This window comes from Oncorhynchus kisutch, linkage group LG1, assembly GCF_002021735.2.
Source record: "Oncorhynchus kisutch isolate 150728-3 linkage group LG1, Okis_V2, whole genome shotgun sequence".
Classification (NCBI taxonomy): domain Eukaryota; kingdom Metazoa; phylum Chordata; class Actinopteri; order Salmoniformes; family Salmonidae; genus Oncorhynchus; species Oncorhynchus kisutch.
The window spans coordinates 8,906,992-8,924,491 of record NC_034174.2 but is presented as its reverse complement, the minus strand read 5'-3'; the positions used below and the strand labels follow the sequence as shown (position 1 = coordinate 8,924,491).

Sequence of the window (17,500 nt, the reverse complement as noted above, 5' to 3'; positions counted from 1 at the left end):
TGATGATGAGGATGAGGATGATGGTCACTCACTCTTGAGCCATCTTTGCCAGAAGCACCCTCAGGTCCCTTCTCTCCGTTGTCACCCTGTGGGACACAAACACAATTACATTATAATTGCATTACTAACTGCATATAATTCAATATGCAATCACATCAATTGTTGCCAAACATACATCTGTTACTATTGTCTCCAGCAGATCCTGTTGCTAAGGACACGCCCCTTTCACCGTTTATTACTATTATGAATCATATTGTGTTACATTTCATTGCATTGGCTACATTACATTAACATGACTGTTCCTCTGCTGCTCTCGAGCAGGCACCACTTACTCTGTCTCCCTTAGGTCCGGGGATGCCTGAGGCCCCTCTCTCTCCGGGCATACCCTGCAGACCGGGGGGTCCCTGGGCACCCGATGCGCCACCTGGTCCAATCGCTCCCTGGAAAACAGAACAGAATGGACACAAACACTGTCAACAGCTGCAGGGACACCGTAGGAAAGGTAATGGAATGCAGAAGGGTATGTTGTTGTTTACTCGTCTCATTATATGCCCAAAGATTTTTGTCCCTCAGGCATGAACCAAATATATGGAATTGAATGGAATGGATGGAATATAACAGAACAGTATTCTCCCTACAATGAGGAAATAGATCTGTTCACAGGGATATGATTCACCATGAGGAAATAGATCTGTTCACAGGGACATGATTCATCATGAGGAAATAGACCTGTTCACAGGGATATGATTCACCATGAGGAAATAGATCTATTCACAGGGACATGATTCATCATGAGGAAATAGACCTGTTCACAGGGATATGATTCATCATGAGGAAATAGACCTGTTCACAGGGATATGATTCACCATGAGGAAATAGACCTGTTCACAGGGATATGATTCACCATGAGGAAATAGACCTGTTCACAGGGATATGATTCACCATGAGGAAATAGACACAGGGATATGATTCATCATGAGGAAATAGACCTGTTCACAGGGATATGATTCACAATGAGGAAATAGACCTGTTCACAGGGACATGATTCACAATGAGGAAATAGACCTGTTCACAGGGATATGATTCATCATGAGGAAATAGACCTGTTCACAGGAATATGATTCATCATGAGGAAATAGACACAGGGATATGATTCATCATGAGGAAATAGACCTGTTCACAGGGATATGATTCACAATGAGGAAATAGACCTGTTCACAGGGACATGATTCACAATGAGGAAATAGACCTGTTCACAGGGATATGATTCATCATGAGGAAATAGACCTGTTCACAGGAATATGATTCATCATGAGGAAATAGACACAGGGATATGATTCATCATGAGGAAATAGACACAGGGATATGATTCATCATGAGGAAATAGACACAGGAATATGATTCATCATGAGGAAATAGACACAGGGATATGATTCATCATGAGGAAATAGACACAGGGATATGATTCATCATGAGGAAATAGACACAGGGATATGATTCATCATGAGGAAATAGACACAGGGATATGATTCATCATGAGGAAATAGACACAGGGATATGATTCATCATGAGGAAATAGACACAGGGATATGATTCATCATGAGGAAATAGACACAGGGATATGATTCATCATGAGGAAATAGACACAGGGATATGATTCATCATGAGGAAATAGACACAGGGATATGATTCATCATGAGGAAATAGACACAGGAATATGATTCATCATGAGGAGATAGACACAGGAATATGATTCATCATGAGGAAATAGACACAGGAATATGATTCATCATGAGGAAATAGACACAGGAATATGATTCATCATGAGGAAATAGACACAGGAATATGATTCATCATGAGGAAATAGACCTGTTCACAGGGATATGATTCATCATGAGGAAATAGACACAGGAATATGATTCATCATGAGGAAATAGACACAGGAATATGATTCATCATGAGGAAATAGACACAGGAATATGATTCATCATGAGGAAATAGACACAGGAATATGATTCATCATGAGGAAATAGACCTGTTCACAGGAATATGATTCATCATGAGGAAATAGACCTGTTCACAGGAATATGATTCATCATGAGGAAATAGACACAGGAATATGATTCATCATGAGGAAATAGACACAGGAATATGATTCATCATGAGGAAATAGACACAGGAATATGATTCATCATGAGGAAATAGACCTGTTCACAGGAATATGATTCACCAAAAGAAACAACATAAATACAAGGAGAATTGTACCCAGTGGGTAAGTAATATAATATTGTATCCACATCTTCATCATTAAACTTAAAAAAAAAATGTAATTTCCTTTCTGATATGAGATGGTTTCAGAGTATAGTGTATTTGAGAACCATTCTAAGGTTGTTTGGGACGTGATTCAGTTTTCCATTGCAATATGCATGCTCAATCAGCACAGCTAAAGTAAAGTATAGGACATGATTTCAAACAGTATTTGATCTGAGGTCTGAGCTGTTTATAGCGTTGACATTGTTGTTTCTTGTTGTTCTTCTACTACACTGAGTAAACCAAACATTATGAACAACTTCCTAATATTGAGTTAAACCCCTTTACTAGTGTGGTTCCAGCTGGTAAACTGCAAATTCTACAAGCCTGGGTGACATTCTACCAGCCTGGGTGATATTCTGCCAGCCTGGGTGACATTCTACAGGCTGGCTGACATTCTACTAGCCTGGCTGACATTCTACTAGCCTGGGTGACATTCTACGAGCCTAGGCAACATCATACTAGCCTGGGTGACATTCTACAGGCTAGGTGACATTCTACCAGCCTGGGTGACATTCTACAGGCTAGGTGACATTCTACCAGCCTGGGTGGTATTCTACAGGCTGGCTGACATTCTACCAGCCTGGGTGGTATTCTACAGGCTGGCTGACATTCTACCAGCCTGGGTGGTATTCTACTAGCCTGGGTGGTATTCTACCAGCCTGGGTGACATTCTACCAGCCTGGGTGACATTCTACAGGCTGGGTGACATTCTACCAGCCTGGGTGACATTCTACCAGCCTGGGTGACATTCTACAGGCTGGGTGACATTCTACCAGCCTGGGTGACATTCTACCAGCCTGGGTGACATTCTACAGGCTGGGTGACATTCTACAGGCTGGGTGACATTCTACAGGCTGGGTGACATTCTACCAGCCAAGGGTCCGACATCTGGGATATTAGGTATGTGAGAAGGTCTCCACAGTGTGTTTCTCTCACCTTGGGTCCGTCAGTTCCAGGAGTTCCAGGCAGACCACGAGGTCCCTGCAGCCCCTGAGGCCCAGCACCTCCTCTCTCTCCTGGGAAACCACGCTCACCCTACAGGGTGACAGACAGAGACAGGGATGGATGGTTCATAGTATTGCTCAGCATTACTCCGTATGAGTTCCTCCTATTCTCCATAATGGGAGTTAGCTATATGAACATTGTAGGTGTGGGAGATGAGAGGTGGAGGAGATTAAACTCACTCTGGGTCCAGTGGCACCAGCAGCTCCACCCTCTCCTGGAACACCCATGTCACCGGGCTTTCCCCCCTCACCAGGTGGGCCGGGAGGTCCGGGCAGACCCTGTATACAGGAAGCAAATCAATGAATCAATCAGTGAATCAATCAATCAACTAACCAAGTGGCTATTGTTATCTCTTGGGAAGTGTAGTCTATATATCAATGGGATTGGACACATGTAGTCTATATATCAATGTGATTGGACACATGTAGTCTATATATCAATGTGATTGGACACATGTAGTCTATATATCAATGTGATTGGACACGTGTAGTCTATATGTCAATGTGATTGGACACATGTAGTCTATATGTCAATGTGATTGGACACGTAGTCTATATGTCAATGTGATTGGACACATGTAGTCTATGTGATACTGTATATGATGGGAGCATGTGAACGCAGAGTGACAGACAGACAGACAGACAGACAGACAGACAGACAGACAGACAGACAGACAGACAGACAGACAGACAGACAGACAGACAGACAGACAGACAGACAGACAGTGAACGCAGAGTGACAGACAGACAGACAGACAGACAGTGAACACAGAGTGACAGACAGACAGACAGACACTAACCTGGAAGCCAGAAGGTCCAGGCTGTCCTTGCTCTCCTCTTTCTCCAGCAGGGCCCTGTGGTAAACGAAGGGTTAACACTGAGCATTATAGCTGTGGCTGGGCTACCGTGAAAAACTCATTAAGAATTGTGCCTTTAAACTCAATTGACACATCTAACCAAGTCATTGTGAACAAGTTGGTCTTATCTTGTCGATTCATTCTTACAATAATCCTACAATCTTACATCCACAACGAAACATAAATCAGAAAGGTTAGCGAGCTGTGAATTGACAACGACACCTGTTGAACACTGAGAATTATATCCAGCCTGGGGAGGCTTGAGTTATCAGGTGGTTTTAGAGTGTGATTGGACAGGTAAAGATAACTCACAGCAGGGCCAGGTGGTCCAGCAGCTCCAGTCTCACCATCCTTTCCAGGAAGACCCTATAGGGAGAGAGAGAGAGAGGGATGTGAGAGAAGGAGAGAAAGGGAGAGAGAGATATCACCAGTGTGAAGGCCATACATGGGGCCATGGGGCCATGGGAGCCAGTTGACTGATAGATGTAATTATAACTATCACTACTGGTTGGGGATAAACTGAGTACGTGGAATGGTTTCCTAACAATACCAGTGTTTTCTACATATTTTACATGATATATAATATCATCAAAAATAGGGTTAGCAGGCTATTTATGATTTGCAGCAGTATTTGGTTGAATTGGAATTTATTCCTGAAAACATTTCACATTTCTAATCCGTTCTAAGAGGGCATAAGGTATGTTTACTCTGCCACATTTCTACCCATAATGCAGTCTGTGTCTGTCTGGGTGATCAACAGAGAAATGACTTACCCTCAGACCTGGGGCACCAAGAAGCCCCTTTTCGCCTCCCTTCCCAGGCTCACCCTAGTCACAGGAAAACACACCCACCAGTCAGTCACAAAGGAAATCCAGCTGTATCCAGAGTAGACAAACACTGTCCATGGCAGCTAGTGTCCAAGCTCTGAGTAGAGCCCTACTCAGGAGAAATATCATCTCCATATTTTAAAATACATCAATCAATCATCCAATCAAATCAATAAATAAATCACTCATTCAACCAATCAAACATCCAATAAATCAATCAATCAATAAATAAATCAATCATCCAATCAACACCCAATAAACGAATCAGTCAACCAATCAAACACCCAATAAAATCAATCAATCAATCAATCAAACACCTAATCAATCAGTCAACCAATCAAACACCCAATAAAATAAATAAATCAATCAATCAATCAAACACCTAATCAATCAATCAACCAATCAAACACCCAATAAATAAATAAATCAATCAAGCTAACAGTGACACTCACGTTAGCTCCCTTGGGTCCGGGGAATCCCATCACGCCAGGCTGACCGCGGGCTCCCATAGGGCCAGGGGGCCCGGGGCGACCATCCTCACCAGCAGCACCCTACATGGTGAACCCAGGAGGGTCAGTCCATCAATTCATCTTGTAATCACATTGATTTGTGAAGCCCATCTTTCATCAGCAGATGAGACATCCTAATAACGTAAAGTCATGTCTGACTGGGAAGTCTGGATGGATATTTGATAGAGTTGCATATGAATTCAATGTGATAGTAAATCGTCAAGTCATGCACCTGAGGGATTTTCTACACGGTCAGAGTCAATGATGTATATAAACCCAGTCAGTCATCTAGTGTCTATATAAATCATTGCTCAGGGGTCCTGTGAAAATAATGACTCATCTAGTGTCTATATAAATCACTGGTCAGAGTCCTGTGAAAATACTGATTAATCTAGTGTCTATATAAATCACTGGTCAGAGTCCTGTGAAAATACTGATTCATCTAGTGTCTATATAAATCACTGGTCAGAGTCCTGTGAAAATACTGATTCATCTAGTGTCTATATAAATCACTGGTCAGAGTCCTGTGAAAATACTGATTCATCTAGTGTCTATATAAATCACTGGTCAGAGTCCTGTGAAAATACTGATTCATCTAGTGTCTATATAAATCACTGGTCAGAGTCCTGTGAAAATACTGATTCATCTAGTGTCTATATAAATCACTGGTCAGAGTCCTGTGAAAATACTGATTCATCTAGTGTCTATATAAATCACTGGTCAGAGTCCTGTGAAAATACTGATTCATCTAGTGTCTATATAAATCACTGGTCAGAGTCCTGTGAAAATACTGATTCATCTAGTGTCTATATAAATCACTGGTCAGAGTCCTGTGAAAATACTGATTCATCTAGTGTCTATATAAATCACTGGTCAGAGTCCTGTGAAAATACTGATTCATCTAGTGTCTATATAAATCACTGGTCAGAGTCCTGTGAAAATACTGATTCATCTAGTGTCTATATAAATCACTGGTCCGAGTCCTGTGAAAATACTGATTCATCTAGTGTCTATATAAATCATTGGTCAGAGTCCTGTGAAAATACTGATTCATCTAGTGTCTATATAAATCACTGGTCAGAGTCCTGTGAAAATACTGATTCATCTAGTGTCTATATAAATCACTGGTCAGAGTCCTGTGAAAATACTGATTCATCTAGTGTCTATATAAATCACTGGTCAGAGTCCTGTGAAAATACTGATTCATCTAGTGTCTATATAAATCACTGGTCAGAGTCCTGTGAAAATACTGATTCATCTAGTGTCTATATAAATCACTGGTCAGAGTCCTGTGAAAATACTGATTCATCTAGTGTCTATATAAATCACTGGTCAGAGTCCTGTGAAAATACTGATTAATCTAGTGTCTATATAAATCACTGGTCAGAGTCCTGTGAAAATACTGATTCATCTAGTGTCTATATAAATCACTGGTCAGAGTCCTGTGAAAATACTGATTCATCTAGTGTCTATATAAATCACTGGTCAGAGTCCTGTGAAAATACTGATTCATCTAGTGTCTATATAAATCACTGGTCAGAGTCCTGTGAAAATACTGATTCATCTAGTGTCTATATAAATCACTGGTCAGAGTCCTGTGAAAATACTGATTCATCTAGTGTCTATATAAATCACTGGTCAGAGTCCTGTGAAAATACTGATTCATCTAGTGTCTATATAAATCACTGGTCAGAGTCCTGTGAAAATACTGATTCATCTAGTGTCTATATAAATCACTGGTCAGAGTCCTGTGAAAATACTGATTCATCTAGTGTCTATATAAATCACTGGTCAGAGTCCTGTGAAAATACTGATTCATCTAGTGTCTATATAAATCACTGGTCAGAGTCCTGTGAAAATACTGATTCATCTAGTGTCTATATAAATCACTGGTCAGAGTCCTGTGAAAATACTGATTCATCTAGTGTCTATATAAATCACTGGTCAGAGTCCTGTGAAAATACTGATTCATCTAGTGTCTATATAAATCACTGGTCAGAGTCCTGTGAAAATACTGATTCATCTAGTGTCTATATAAATCACCGGTCAGAGTCCTGTGAAAATACTGATTCATCTAGTGTCTATATAAATCACTGGTCAGAGTCCTGTGAAAATACTGATTCATCTAGTGTCTATATAAATCACTGGTCAGAGTCCTGTGAAAATACTGATTCATCTAGTGTCTATATAAATCACTGGTCAGAGTCCTGTGAAAATACTGATTCATCTAGTGTCTATATAAATCACTGGTCAGAGTCCTGTGAAAATACTGATTCATCTAGTGTCTATATAAATCACTGGTCAGAGTCCTGTGAAAATACTGATTCATCTAGTGTCTATATAAATCACTGGTCAGAGTCCTGTGAAAATACTGATTCATCTAGTGTCTATATAAATCACTGGTCAGAGTCCTGTGAAAATACTGATTCATCTAGTGTCTATATAAATCACTGGTCAGAGTCCTGTGAAAATACTGATTCATCTAGTGTCTATATAAATCACTGGTCAGAGTCCTGTGAAAATACTGATTCATCTAGTGTCTATATAAATCACTGGTCAGAGTCCTGTGAAAATACTGATTCATCTAGTGATCAAGTTCATGTTGAAAATAAATAAATAAATAAACATATTTTTTACAGTCATTGATCAAAACAAACAACAAGCACAGTGTACTTACACCAGGTCCAACTTTGCCTTGAGGACCAGTATCTCCAGGACGACCAGTAAGACCCTACAGGACAAGCAGAGAGACACATTTGGATCAACCTTCCTAAAAGCCCTGAGAAATTCAACTCGGACTCATCAAAACTCTAACGTGTACTGTATGTGAGTCAAATCTCCAGTGATCATGTCTTGGTAGAGCAGCCATTGCACCTATATGAGCCTATATGTTTAATGATGTTGGAGATTTGAGACCAAACTACAGTAACATACATAATCACAAAAGACCTGGGGTAGCATAGGTACAACGTGATGATGTCAAAAACTACAGAGATAATGTATTGAGTTATTCAGTCATAGTTTGGAGAACTATTCTATCTGACCAGAGCATTGATACATACTGTTGTTACAGATGGCAGAACGATATTGGAGTGGAACTTACTCTTGCGCCAGGAAGACCGGGCTCGCCAGGGCGACCAGGGTCACCGCCGGCTCCCTTAGGGCCGGACACGCCGCCGACTCCACGCTCGCCAGGGGCTCCCTGGATTAAGAGGACAAGTGTGCTACTCAATGGAGAATCTCAATCAATCAATCAATTAAGACCAACGCCAGTTGTTCCCTGTATTAGGTCAACTGATACAGTTACTCAGTGGAGATCAATCAATCAATCAATCAATTAATCAATCGATTAATCAACAAATCACTAAATTAACCGATCGAGACACATCCATCTCCACAGACACTTTATATGAGGCTACAGTGGACCCTGCATTAGGAGGCCAAATGAACTGAAGACGCTCTGAAGGAAGTGTCTGACACTGTGACACACTGAAATGTAAGCCTGTGTGTTTGTCCCTTAATAAACCTCAACAGACCATTACAGATATCTGTGTGTTCCTTTATCCTTTTGTCTGGGATATAGTCATCTTGTGAAGTGTCATGGAGGTTTAGATTATTTTTAAGAAGGACAATGAGTCAGTCACTCCAGGGGCGAATCCTCGCTTCCATTTAAGTCGAATTGACATTAATTTGACTTGAGTGGAAGTTAGAATTCACCTCTATGTGGATAACATCCTCTCCGTCTAGTCACTTCACACCGAGGCTACGCTAGGACGTGGAAATGACATGTCAAAATGACGGGAGTCAATTGTCTTTGACATGATGGACTGAGAAAATATCCCTTCTGACTCATTCACCATATTTAATGAATAGGAATTTTAAAAAAGTGAACAATACAGTAATTTATGATTAAATGAAATGCTTCCAGTCTGAGACATTGGGTTTAAAGTTGGTGGTGTGGATGAGGTTTGGTGCTGACCTCTGGTGGTTAATAGCGGAATTACAGTTGACTCCACTGACACCAACAGAAGCTCCGTCTTTCTTTGTGACTCATCACTTTCTGTCATTCACAGCTGTGACTAAATATTGTCGCAGAATATTTAGTCAGATTGGGTTGCAATTGCCTAAGGATTCCAATATATCATGCGATTTGACTCAGCGAGGAAGAATCGTCACTAATATTCAAGCACGGGGATGTTTAACTGTGGATTAAATGCTCAGCTAACTGCGTGTATAACCCTGCAGTGCTGTGGATAAGTCTATCTGCCGTGATCGCCATGGTTTCAGATTTACAGCCATGTCACTGCTGACTCATGTATTATAGAATTCATCTCCCTAGTCCTGCCAGTTTTAGAGTAGCCTATTCAGTTTCCTGTTCATTTTTCTATACCACAGCAGTTAGTTTCCCATCCCCTTAATTATGATAATCCCATCCTCTGGGACCACGTTGTCATGGTGACGCTTACCTTGGGACCAGCCAGACCATCCTGACCTGGGAAACCACGGTTACCGGGGGCACCCTAAACAAACAAAAAACAACAACAACAACAGGGTTCAGGGTTAGGTCAGGAAGAAAAGAAGAAAAAAAAAACGATTGAACATTTAACGCTCGGAGTGAGACCATCGTCTGGGATGAATATAACATGGAACGGACAGCCCGTTCTGTGGCAGCACACAGGTCTAGTAGCTGCTCATGTCATTTCCTCAGATTTACGGCATGCAGAGGAGTGAGCGCCTCGACAAGTGGTTTTGGAATGATAGGTGGCCGTGTGTATTCTGACAGGGAGATAACATGGGTGATGACATGGGTGATAACATGGGTGCTCACATGGGTGATAACATGGGTGATCACATGGGTGATCACATGGGTGATCGCATGGGTGATAACATGGGTGATCACATGGGCGATAACATGGGTGATCATGTGGGTGATCACATGGGTGATAACATGGGTGATAACATGGGTGGTACTCACTCTCTCTCCGGGAGGTCCAAGAGGTCCAGCAGCGCCGGGCTCTCCTCTGGGTCCCCTCTTCCCCTCCTCTCCTGCAGGGCCAAGTGCTCCTTGTGGACCGGCTGGTCCCTAAACAAAAACAACTGGATGTCAGTAATCACAGTTAATGCTCCAGTTTCAACTGTTCTGCCTGCGGCTATGGAACCCTGACCTGTTCACCGGACGTGCTACCTTGTCCCAGACCTGCTGTTTTTAACTCTCTAGAGACAGCAGGAGAGGTAGAGATACTCTGAATGATCGGCTATGAAAAGCCAACTGACATTTACTCCTGAGGCGCTGACCTGTTGCACCCTCGACAACAACTGTGATTATTATTATTTGACCCTGCTGGTCATCTATGAACATTTGAACATCTTGGCCATGTTGTTATAATCTCCACCTGGCACAGCCAGAAGAGGACTGGCCACCCCTCATAGCCTGGTTCCTCTCTAGGTTTCTTCTTAGCATCTGGCCTTTCTAGGGAGTTTTTCCTAGCCACCGTGCTTCTACACCTGCATTGCTTGCTGTTTGGGGTTTTAGGCTGGGTTTCTATACAGCACTTGTAAGATGTAAGAAGGGCTTTATAAATAAATTTGATTGGATTTAAATCCATCATCTCTAAAAATCTATCAATTCAATTGAAAGATTGTACTGCAAGATGACTTGAGGTTGAGGGCACTATAGCCAAGATACTAAGAAAGGAGAGAAACTGTTCAAGATGCTAACATGCTGATGTTAGGTGAAGATGGGTGGGAAGACTCAACAAAAAGAGGAAGTGGAAGTCTTATCATTAAGTAAGATCTCTGCAGCTTGGTAAATACTTTGGGGGGTCAGAGTTTTCTCATGATAAATAAGCCATCTTGATTTTCTTTTTAGAAACTGTCATAAAATGTTTTTCTGTTTGCTTGCCTGCGCCATTAGTTGTCCTAATGTTGGATTGTTGAGCGGTAATAAATAAATAGGACTCCCTTGTGACCAGTTACAAACTCTGTTACCGTCTGGAAGAAATCTGGGATGCTCTCCATACTTTGTGTGTGTTTCATGGGGTGTTATAAACTCTTGGACCTTGTCCAGTATGTTGAGGCATTACTTAGCTATCAGAGAGGAAAGATGAAAGAATGATGGAGACATACAAGAGAGAGACAGAGAGACAAAGACAGAGACAGATAGAGAGACAGAGACTGAGACAGAGACAGAGAGCCAGAGACAGAGATACAGAGAGACAGAGAGAGAGAGAGAGAGAGAGACAGAGACAGAGACAGAGAGACAGAGATAGAGATACAGAGAGACAGAGAGAGAGAGAGAGAGAGAAAGAGGCAGAGACATAGACATAGAGACATAGACATAGACAGAGAGACAGAGAGACAGAGAGACAGAGAGACAGAGACAGAGACAGCTAACATAGACGGAGTTCGGACAAAAGCACAGTGGTAAGAGCAGCAGCTTCAAAACAAGAACACTCACAAGCTCTCCCTTGGGTCCAGCCTCACCCTTGAAACCTGGGATACCGGGGTCACCCTAAAGAAGAAGACAAAAAACACATGGGTCATTATTACAGACCAATGAAGTTGTATATTACTAGCCTTGAAATGCAAACTGAATCACATAACAGTATTTTACTCTACTACATCGTACCATCCCTGACATTCATTACATATTATAACAAGTTCGGAGAAACAGATTTGAGGAGAGACAGTTTGGACATACAGATGTTCCCTTTGGTCCGAGAGGTCCAGTGGCTCCCTGGGGTCCTGGAGGGCCACGGGGCCCGGGGAAGCCAGGCGCGCCAGCGATACCAGGAGCACCCTGTAGTAGAGAGATGTCAATCACGCATCAATCAATCAATTATCACGCTGAAAGGATCCCTGTGTGATATTGGAAGGGAACACTAAACCGAGTAACAGGATGATATTGAGATCTGAAAATAAGTTGTGATGTGTTTACTGCTTCTAGATCAACGAGGGGAAAAAATATACAACTTTTAGATGTATGGCTCAAATCAAATCAAATTTTATTGGTCACATACAGATGGTTAGCAGATGTTATTGCGAGTGGACAAAATGCTTGGGCTTCTAGTTCCGACAGTGCAGTAATATCTAACATGTAATCTAACAATTCCACAACAACTACCTAATACACACACATCTAAGTAAAGGAATGGAATAATAAATATAAATATATGGCTTCAGTGTAACATGAGTTAGTGGGTGGAACAGGTGGCAGAGGTCCTGAAGCTACAGATATGCCTGGACCTTGATCTCACTCCTTCATTCCAGCGCCAAGAATCAGCTGCAGTCTGCTTGACTATTATGTAAGTGACAGATGTGTGTGTGTGTGTTTCTGGTCTAATCCATAACTAACTGAAAGTGACGTAACACACCTGAATGATTCTGATCTAAATGTTTCTTCTTGTTCTAGGGGGAAGTTAGGACCTGATCTAAATGATTCTTCTTGTTCTAGGGGGAAGTTAGGACCTGATCTAAATGATTCTTCGTGTTCTAGGGAGAAGTTAGGACCTGATCTAAATGATTCTTCTTGTTCTAGGGAGAAGTTAGGACCTGATCTAAATGATTCTTCTTGTTCTAGGGAGAAGTTAGGACCTGATCTAAATGATTCTTCTTGTTCTAGGGGGACGTTAGGAACTGATCTAAATGATTCTTCTTGTTCTAGGGAGAAGTTAGGACCTGATCTAAATGATTCTTCTGGTTCTAGGGGGACGTTAGGACCTGATCTAAATGATTATTCTTGTTCTAGGGGGAAGTTAGGACCTGATCTAAATTATTCTTCTTGTTCTAGGGGGAAGTTAGGACCTGATCTAAATGATTCTTCTTGTTCTAGGGAGAAGTTAGGACCTGATCTAAATTATTCTTCTGGTTCTAGGGGGACGTTAGGACCTGATCTAAATGATTCTTCTTGTTCTAGGGGGAAGTTAGGACCTGATCTAAATGATTCTTCTTGTTCTAGGGAGAAGTTAGGACCTGATCTAAATGATTCTTCTTGTTCTAGGGGGACGTTAGGACCTGATCTAAATGTTTCTTCTTGTTCTAGGGGGAAGTTAGGACCTGATCTAAATGATTCTTCTTGTTCTAGGGGGAAGTTAGGACCTGATCTAAATGATTCTTCTTGTTCTAGGGGGAAGTTAGGACCTGATCTAAACTATTCTTCTTGTTCAAGGGAGAAGTTAGGACCTGATCTAAATGATTATTCTTGTTCTAGGGAGAAGTTAGGACCTGATCTAAATTATTCTTCTTGTTCTAGGGAGAAGTTAGGACCTGATCTAAATTATTCTTCTGGTTCTAGGGGGACGTTAGGACCTGATCTAAATGATTATTCTTGTTCTAGGGGGAAGTTAGGACCTGATCTAAATTATTCTTCTTGTTCTAGGGGGAAGTTAGGACCTGATCTAAATGATTCTTCTTGTTCTAGGGAGAAGTTAGGACCTGATCTAAATGATTCTTCTGGTTCTAGGGGGACGTTAGGACCTGATCTAAATGATTCTTCTTGTTCTAGGGGGAAGTTAGGACCTGATCTAAATGATTCTTCTTGTTCTAGGGAGAAGTTAGGACCTGATCTAAATGATTCTTCTTGTTCTAGGGGGACGTTAGGACCTGATCTAAATGTTTCTTCTTGTTCTAGGGGGAAGTTAGGACCTGATCTAAATGATTCTTCTTGTTCTAGGGGGAAGTTAGGACCTGATCTAAATGATTCTTCTTGTTCTAGGGGGAAGTTAGGACCTGATCTAAACTATTCTTCTTGTTCAAGGGAGAAGTTAGGACCTGATCTAAATGATTATTCTTGTTCTAGGGAGAAGTTAGGACCTGATCTAAATTATTCTTCTTGTTCTAGGGAGAAGTTAGGACCTGATCTAAATGATTCTTCTTGTTCTAGGGGGAAGTTAGGACCTGATCTAAATGATTCTTCTTGTTCTAGGGGGAAGTTAGGACCTGATCTAAATGATTCTTCTTGTTCTAGGGAGAAGTTAGGACCTGATCTAAATGATTCTTCTGGTTCTAGGGGGATGTTAGGACCTGATCTAAATGATTCTTCTAGTTCTAGGGGGAAGTTAGGACCTGATCTAAATGATTCTTCTTGTTCTAGGGGGAAGTTAGGACCTGATCTAAATGATTCTTCTTGTTCTAGGGGGACGTTAGGACCTGATCTAAATGATTCTTCTTGTTCTAGGGGGACGTTAGGACCTGATCTAAATTATTCTTCTTGTTCTAGGGAGAAGTTAGAACCTGATCTAAATTATTCTTCTTGTTCTAGGGGGAAGTTGGGACCAAGAGTTTTTCCTAACCACGTCACCTGACCAGGTAAATGGAAAAAATATTTTTCAAAAGTTTCTCCTGGTAAGGACACACGGTTAGGAGAAACTTCTGGCCCTAGGCCTAGGATAACGGAGATGAGATTGCATCCACAATAAATACACATTCCAGTGTCGAGGGTGGGCTTCAAAATGTGGGAAATGCTGTCTATCTAAGGTTTTCAGACTGGACCAGTCCCGACAAGTATTTACGTTAAGTTTGAAAATAATTTCTGTAACACGGTACTTTTAGCCTGCAAGTCCAATTCATTACATGCTTTGTAAATAGAGAACACAATAAGGCTTCTAATATGTGGATTTCATATACTGTTGGAAACTCAGGGCCAATAGAGACAGCCTGGTTATCTCGGCAGATATCCTAGTGGTTTAGATATGACCGTCATGCCTGCTCCACTCCACCTCTCATTACGCACACATGTCACCATCATTACACACACCTGTCACCATCATTACGCACATCAGCTAAATATTGGACTCAACTGGACCCTTTCACTTTGTTGATTGCCCCTTCTATATCTGTCTGTTCCTCAGGCTAACCATCATTACGCACACCTGTCACCGTCATTACTCACACCTGTCTTCATCATTACGCACACCTGTCACCATCATTACGCACACACGTCACCATCATTACGCACACCTGTCACCATCATTACGCACATCAGCTCAATATTGGACTCAACTGGACCCTTTCACTTTGTTGTTTGCCCCTTCTATATCTGTCTGTTCCTCAGTTTGTTCCTCGTGTCATTATGTTTCCCCCTATCCAGACGCTGTCCTTGTTTGTTTCATGACGGTTGTATGTATTAAATGTTCACTCCCTGTACTTGTACTGTACTTGTACTGTACTTGCTTCTCATCTCCCAGCATCTGTCCTTACAATGACCTCTATTCATAAACCATATTCTAGTACTAGCAGATCCCACACATTATTTAACTCTAATAAAAAGGAAGTTGATGTATAAAACGGAAGGTTATTAGATTTAATTGGAGATGACTCTGTCTTTACTGTGGACGTGGGCTATCTTTAGTTATACTGCTGTAAAACAAATGTTATAAATGTTTATTCTATTTTACTGAACCATTCTGATCTTGTAGTATTTCTTATTGTTGTTGCATTGTCCTGAAAGGAACCTGCAGGTAAGCATTTCATTAGAAAGTGTCTACCATGTGTATCCTGTACATAAGACTACTAAAACTTGAAACCTTGAAACCTGACAGCAGTTAGAATAGTAGTAGGGCTATAAGATACAGAGACAGGGGAGAGAGGGAGGGAGACAGAGACAGGGGAGAGAGGGAGGGAGACAGAGACAGAGGAGAGAGAGAGGGAGATAGAGACAGAGGAGAGATGGAGGGAAACAGAGACAGGGGAGAGAGGGAGGGAGACAGAGGAGAGAGAGAGGGAGGGAGACAGAGACAGAGGAGAGATGAAGGGAAACAGAGACAGGGGAGAGAGGGAGGGAGACAGAGACAGAGGAGAGAGAGAGGGAGGGAGACAGAGACAGGGGAGAGAGGGAGGGAGGGAGACAGAGGAGAGAGAGAGGGAGGGAGACAGAGACAGAGGAGAGATGAAGGGAAACAGAGACAGGGGAGAGAGGGAGGGAGACAGAGACAGAGGAGAGAGAGAGGGAGGGAGACAGAGACAGGGGAGAGATGAAGGGAAACAGAGACAGAGGAGAGATGAAGGGAAACAGAGACAGGGGAGAGAGGGAGGGAGACAGAGACAGGGGAGAGATGAAGGGAAACAGAGACAGGGGAGAGAGGGAGGGAAACAGAGACAGGGGAGAGAGGGAGGGAGAGAGTAGAGAGAGAGGGAGGGAGATAGAGACAGAGGAGAGATGAAGGGAAACAGAGACAGGGGAGAGAGGGAGGGAGACAGAGACAGAGGAGAGAGAGAGGGAGGGAGACAGAGACAGGGGAGAGATGAAGGGAAACAGAGACAGGGGAGAGATGGAGGGAGACAGAGACAGAGTAGAGAGAGAGGGAGGGAGATAGAGACAGAGTAGAGAGAGAGGGAGGGAGACAGAGACAGGGGAGAGATGAAGGGAAACAGAGACAGGGGAGAGATGGAGGGAGACAGAGACAGAGGAGAGAGAGAGGGAGGGAGACAGAGACAGGGGAGAGATGAAGGGAGACAGAGACAGGGGAGAGAGGGAGGGAGACAGAGACAGAGTAGAGAGAGAGGGAGGGAGACAGAGACAGAGTAGAGAGAGAGGGAGGGAGATAGAGACAGAGGAGAGATGAAGGGAAACAGAGGGAGGGGAGAGAGGGAGGGAGACAGAGACAGAGGAGAGATTGAGGGAGGGAAACAGAGACAGAGGAGAGATGGAGGGAAACAGAGACAGAGGAGAGATTGAGGGAGGGAAACAGAGACAGAGGAGAGATTGAGGGAGGGAGATAGAGACAGAGGAGAGAGGGAGGGAAACAGAGACAGAGGAGAGAGGGGGGGATGGAAACAGAGACAGAGGAGAGATGGAGGGAAACAGAGACAGAGGAGAGATTGAGGGAGGGAGACAGAGACAGAGGAGAGATGGAGGGAAACAGAGACAGAGGAGAGATTGAGGGAGGGAGACAGAGACAGAGGAGAGAGGGAGAGAGGGAGACAGAGACAGGGGAGCGAGGGAGGGAGGGAGACAGAGACAGAGGACAGAGGGAGAGAGGGAGAGAGGGAGA

At 42.6% G+C, this 17,500-nt stretch overlaps 1 protein-coding gene across 1 annotated transcript in view; it reads right to left on the bottom strand.

Moving 5' to 3' along the window:
• The window catches only part of LOC109879967 (collagen alpha-1(II) chain), a 108,447-nt gene that overhangs the window by 33,681 nt on the left and 57,266 nt on the right, over positions 1 to 17,500 (bottom strand). The window contains 14 exon segments of the mRNA XM_074933816.1: positions 33 to 86; positions 333 to 440; positions 3,250 to 3,348; positions 3,498 to 3,596; positions 4,118 to 4,171; positions 4,487 to 4,540; positions 4,948 to 5,001; positions 5,454 to 5,552; positions 8,188 to 8,241; positions 8,614 to 8,712; positions 9,977 to 10,030; positions 10,486 to 10,593; positions 11,968 to 12,021; positions 12,211 to 12,309. Coding sequence (XP_074789917.1) covers positions 33 to 86; positions 333 to 440; positions 3,250 to 3,348; positions 3,498 to 3,596; positions 4,118 to 4,171; positions 4,487 to 4,540; positions 4,948 to 5,001; positions 5,454 to 5,552; positions 8,188 to 8,241; positions 8,614 to 8,712; positions 9,977 to 10,030; positions 10,486 to 10,593; positions 11,968 to 12,021; positions 12,211 to 12,309 — 1,089 coding nt within the window.